This window comes from Pinus tabuliformis, chromosome 3_1, assembly GCF_031772625.1.
Source record: "Pinus tabuliformis cultivar Carrire ecotype Pingquan chromosome 3_1, CPIR1, whole genome shotgun sequence".
NCBI classification, from domain to species: Eukaryota; Viridiplantae; Streptophyta; class Pinopsida; order Pinales; family Pinaceae; genus Pinus; species Pinus tabuliformis.
In genome coordinates, this window is record NC_142301.1 from 658,962,599 (window position 1) to 658,969,077 (window position 6,479).

The window sequence follows — 6,479 nt, forward strand, 5'->3', positions numbered from 1 at the left end:
AAATTATTTTCTTGTCTTGGTACTCAGTTAGCTCATAGCTCATCTTATCATCCTCAATCTGATGGGCAAATTGAGATAGTAAACAAATGTTTGGAAGGATATCTTCATTGCTTTGTATTTGATAAACAGACACAATGGGTCAAATGGTTGCCTCTGGCTGAATGGTGGTATAACACTTCCCTCCATACAGCAACAAAAATGACCCCATTTATGGAACTTTATGGATATCAGCCACCATCCATCACATCATATTTAAGAGAAAATCCTAAGGTTCAAGCAGTGGAACATCATATCAAACATCAACAACAAGTCCTCCAACTCTTAAAGGATAACCTCGTGTTGGCACAGAATAGAATGAAACAATAGGTAGATCAACATCGTAGTAGGTGATTGGGTATTCCTACGGCTACAACCATATAAGAAAATGTCCCTCAAGCAAGCTAAGAAGGATAATAAATTATCACCAAAGTATTATGGTCCGTACGAGGTGTTGCAAAAGATTGGTACTATGGCATACAAATTGGAGCTTCCTGCAGCTTCTCAACTGCACCCAATTTTCCATGTTTCATGTTTAAAGAAGGTTATAGGTGGCAAGATCCTAGTTCAAACAATATTGCCAGAACTTGACGAGGAAGGAAAAATTATATTGGAACCGGAAGCAGTCACAGAAACAAGAACTCAACAGCTACGAAATCAATCAATTTCAGAGTATCTTATCAAGTGGAAGAACTTATCTGCTGAAGATTCCTCAGGGGAGGATGAGAATTTTATACATAAATATCCAGAACTACTCAAGTGTTGAGGACAACACTTTTTTTGAAGGAGAGGGGCATGTTGGGTCCCTATAATACTAGTAATTACCCCATTACTATTGTAGTTTCACCCCTTATTAATATTGTTGTGCCCTTATTATCCCCATATTGTTATTATTGTGCCCCATAGAATCCCTCTATTGTTATTTTTGTGGCTTTATATTATTATTGTTAGGTCGGCTGGGTCATATTGTGACTCCTTAGACTCCTATATATAGAAAGGAGGTTTTGTCATTTGAATCATCCAAGAATTGTTCATTTGTGTAATGTAAAGGAGGTTGCCCACTCGAAGAGGCTGAATTCTAAGGCGTTGATCTATCTTTTCTATCTTTTCTTGAGTTGGTTTCATAACATGCTTGATGCAAGGGTCATACATATTCACACTAGTTTAATTTCCCTCTTTAAATAGGCTATATTTTACATGAAAGCCATGGACAAATAATATGAACCAATACCATGGGTCATTTTTATTTTTGTTATTATTTTATTTTTAGTGAGCTATTTTTATTTGGTTACTTTTATTTTATTTTGATCTAGTTAAAATGTTTATATTATATTACATTACATCTCTATCATATTGGCATCTACCATTACATTAGCCTAGATCCATCTTAACTTTGAATCTATGAAGCTAGAGAGATCAAATCTCTTCACTCTAAGAAAGGTTTTCATACCAAGAGATTTGATCCCTCTCAGAGCTTGCTACATCCTAAATTAAATGGATCTTGAAATTATATTACTGAATTTTGATGAATTTGAATAAAAATCTATTTCATATATATAAATTAGACTACACCGCACACACATAATTTAACTTAGTCAAAATATTAAACATTATCTTACGATATCTCTAAAACTTGATTAAAATATTTAAACTACATTATTCATTTTATATAATATATATATATATATATATATATATATATATATATATATATATATATATATATATCTATATATATATATATATATATATATATATATATATATATATATATATATATATATATATAACTTCACTTAATCAAAATTTTAAACATTAGATTACATCTTATGTATCATCTTCTTATCTACCATAAATATGATAAAGATATTGTAAAACAGTTGTGCCTCTCTGCGTAATTACGTTACAACATCTCACAGCTCTACCATGCTGGATTTTACCGCCACTTTCTATCATAAATGGAAAAGACGACTCGCAACTATAATTTGGGGGAACACAAAACTCTAGATAGTGAGAGTTGTCCATGGAAAAATACCATAACCCGCAAGTGGGATGAGAACAAAAGTTTGGATATGGAAAGTTGTACATGGAAATGACTTGACTAGCAAGTAGGAGGTAAGAAATTTCGCAGCCAACAAGCGCTGCAATTATGTTGAACATACACATTAAATAGACAATCATGCAAAGAGTCGAGAAGAAAGTTATTATTGGACTTCCGAGAGAGGTCACACACAGGAAGAGGCCAAGAAATCAAATGTAAAGAACACTTCCAATTTCCTTCGAAACAGCCTTTCATTCTAACGTTATATCGTCGGAGGACCTTTTTCTAAATGGTTTTTACTATGGAAAAATTTCGTTATGGCAAACAGGGAGGTTGCATAGTGCTATTCGGTGTCCTCATGATTTTATTGGCTCTTATAACTGCTCAACCAGGTATGTACTAATTAGGAAACCTAAGTTCACAGTTGTCGGGAATGTTGTAGTGTTTTTGTTGTGTTTACCTTTCAGAATCGTCATTTTCTTTCTTGTCGTTTTGTAATATTCATGGAGTGTCTGCTTGAATCACTATTTGATGTCTTTTTGATGAATTGTCATATTTTGTTGACTTATTAAAAGTAATTTGTGGTCGTGTGGAAGGATTTTTAAGTATCGATTGTGGAGGGAAAACCAATCGAATGGGAGAAAACAATGTAAGCTGGGTTACTAATACAACTTTTATAGACTTCGGTCAGCCAGCAGAGGTCGTGGATGCCTTAAATTACGACGACGGTTCTTACTTGGAGTTGGATACTCTACGATATTTCCCAAAGCCTCTGAACAAAAGCTGCTATCAGTTGTCTGTGACCCCTAATGTACCTTACCTCTTAAGACTGTGGTTTAAGTTTGGAGATTACAGTGGATCCGGACAATTGCCAAGCTTCTCTTTCTCTATTGAGACACTGCATCTGTTAGCTGTGGTAAACATAGCGATCTCAAATCCAGGTAAATCACTTTATAATGAAACAATATTTGTTAGTTCTGGCACAGTGTTGTACATCTGTTTGATCAGAACCTCGGAAGCTGATGATCCCTTTATCTCTGCTATCGAATTGAGGACACTCCAACCAGGAATGTATGAACAGGCTAAGCCAGGAACGATGTTGATGTCAGTATGGAGATATGATGTTGGTGGAAATTCTACTATTCGCTGAATATTTCCAACTGTATATATTTACCTCTAATTAAAGAAGTAGTGGTATAAAATGCTACTTGTTTTATTAATAAAAAGGTAGTACATACATCTTGGTACATTTTCTATCTTTCCTTTTTGGATTACATAATTTATCTAAGTTTTTCATAATATTAAAACTTTACCTCAAAATAACTTTAATTATCTCTTTGAGTTTGACATCTTTTGCTATACAAAATAGATCGTTCAAAATTGTACTAAGTTTTATAAAAACATTGATACTCATGTTTTTGTTGCATAAAAATTGTTTCAATTGTTATCACTCTTCGAAGCACAACAAAAAAAACTTTCATTCTTGTTTACTATTCTTGTTTGCATTTTTACGAATATTTTATAGTGCCAGTAGAAAGTTCCTTGTGAGAGTTTTGATGCGATTCACCCAATTGATTAAAATTAGAGGGTTGAATTCATTTTGTCACTAAACTCATTCTATTATGTCCTTGGGACTCCATAGATTTGTATCTGATTAATTCGTAATTATTTAGCCACAACCAATACTCCCCACAAAGCTATGATTTCTACTCTACTATTGGCCAGAAGTAATAATATTTATCGGCCTTAACGTAAATAACTGCTCCACAGCCACATGCTCTTCTAGCACAAACACCATAAAAAAACCCACTGGAAATGATTGCCATATTTTTCTAAGCTTGAATTTTCTGCCAACTTTACTTCCCTGCATTGGCTTGCCTTGTTAATGTCCTTGTACACCTCCAATCCTTTCTATTAGATAATAGCATTAAGCCTCCTCTATATATATAAACTTTAGAGTCATAATAACCAACTAGTCATGCCAATGTTCATTGTAATCCATTATCCTACCCATTCTAAACTTCTAAAGAAAAGATATATCTATACCACTGATACCATAAGGCTGAATGAATTTCAATACTTGAGAGATAATTTTGATGCATTAATGTTCACCATTTTGAGATATTTTTGGAATTAGCTTATTTTATAGCAAACAAATTCCATTTTGAAATAAAATGGGGGCTAAAAGAGATTAAAATACTGGTTCTAAATAGAACCAAAATTTTAAGAATAGCATGAATTTAGGATAATCCAATGTTACGTGGCTCGAAAAACTTTGTCCCAATAGTTTTGCGCATTACACCCAAATACATGGGAGTTTCGAAATCACCCAATATTCAGACTACTTAGATCACCGAATTCTGAACAAGAAAGAAATATCACTTTTAACATATTATTTTTCTTCTTCCAAGTAATGATGAGTTGAATGGTCTCGTATGGATCAAACAGGTATCTTGAAGACGAGCTTGACCTGATCTGGACATATAAATCAGATTTAAGTATTTCTGATAATTATTCTTTACAGTTTGCAAGGTTTAAAGAGCCCATTTCAACAAATAATACCAGCGAACATCCTCCATCTGTCATGATGCAAACGACGACAGTTATTACGGAATCTGGTTTTCAATTCATAGTAGGATCGACCAACGGTCATAAATTATTATAAATTATTACTGCTCTTATATTTTGCAGAGATCGAACAACTAAATATCTTGAGATTTTTTTACGTGGAAATAAACAGCGAAATACGGTCTGAAGCCATTACTTCATTGAGCAATTATTCTACCTTAAAATAAGGGTGGATGTTTTTGCAAAACGATTCCAAATACCAAAATTTCAGAAGTTGGAGTTGGCAATGAGACTTGTATTTTTATTACTAGTATTTTCTTACACTTGTGTCACGAGAGTGAGATTCTAATCAAACAGATCACTGCTATTTTACTTTGTTCAACATAAGTAACACTACTAGTCATCCCATAATCAACACTTTTGAGACTAGAAAAGTAGTTGACACCGAACCTGCAACATATGCACAAGATTGTAAGTTACCTTCCTAATGTTTTGAGACTAGAATCGTTGATATTATGATCCAATTTCTAACCAAGTTCTTTTGATGATACAGTAAAATCCCTTGAGGCTATGAAAAGCAGGTTTGGCATGAAAGATTGGATTTCTGATCCTTGCTTTTTGGTCCCACGGAATGGAATTGCATGTGAGAGCAGTACTAATTCACCCATAAGAATTTCGGAAATGTAAGTTAAATTCTTCGATATGTTTCAAGCCGAAATCATATGACTCTCCAGATTCAATGGTGAAATTTTATATTCACGAAAACTTGTTACCAGCAATCTGTCAGGGAAGAACGTTACAGGATTGGTGCCTAACAATATTGGATAGTTGACCGCATTAATTAATGTGTAAGAAGAAATTAACCATATTTTAAGCCTAGTTGGACTCAAAAGAATTCTGGATTCGGTTGATAGAGGGTTTTGTGTCTGAATATTATATATCAAATCATAATATATGTGCAACATCATTTGTTTTGAAATTGGCAGGTCTCTGGATAGTAATTCTTTTACCGAGAATCTGCCAAATTTCCCCAGTTTAACCAACTTGGAGAGATTGTAAGTTTCTTCTCAACATTTCAATTTTCAGTTTGTTTGTTTTTTCAACATTCAACTTTCAATTTGTTTGTTTTTAGTGACCATATACATTTTCATAAAACCAAAATTACTTTATTAATTATGTAGATATCTACAAAACAACAACTTGAGCGGTACTCTTCCTTACTGCTTATGCGATCTGAAAAACCTAAAATAGCTATACGTCTCCCTTTTTCTTCTGATTCTATTTAATTTTTGGCACATTTTATTCAAAAAAAATTCCACAATTTTATTCAGAATTAAACACGATCAAAGTAGTAAATATCGTAGTGTTTATTTTCACAATAAATAATAATAGTTTTAGTGGTGTAATTCCTATCCAACTTCTTAATGGTTCATTGAAATTCTGGTAACCATATCGTATCTTATATTCCTCATGTTTTGACATAAATCATTTGAGATTTCAAATTTTCTTTCCTACTTTCTATAAAAGAAATGTCATCAACAAATTAAGACAATAATCAATCCAGCTCAGATTCTCGTTAATCTTATTGGAGGACGTTCATGGATAATCTTTGGTCTACTGCAATTACTGTGGAAACTCCTACTTACCTATGCATAAGGGGAAATACATTCTGCATACTACAAATAAGAACAAAGGCAAGGTTTTGTTCGAAATGACAGTAGGCGGTATTCTAATAATCGCTTCAGCAATGATAGAGTCAATTGTTGTGTATTACAACAAATTATGGAGAAAAGAACAAGGTGTTGCTGACAAAAGAAGTGAGCAGGAAATGGAA

General features: G+C 33.2%; 1 protein-coding gene across 1 annotated transcript; it reads left to right on the plus strand.

Moving 5' to 3' along the window:
* The first annotated feature begins 2,711 nt into the window (after positions 1-2,711).
* LOC149188799 (uncharacterized protein At1g24485-like) lies at positions 2,712-3,227 on the plus strand. Its single transcript, XM_089410062.1, has one exon. It carries the CDS (start codon positions 2,712-2,714, stop codon positions 3,225-3,227), a length of 516 nt encoding a protein of 171 aa, XP_089266188.1.
* The last annotated feature ends 3,252 nt before the right edge of the window (positions 3,228-6,479 follow it).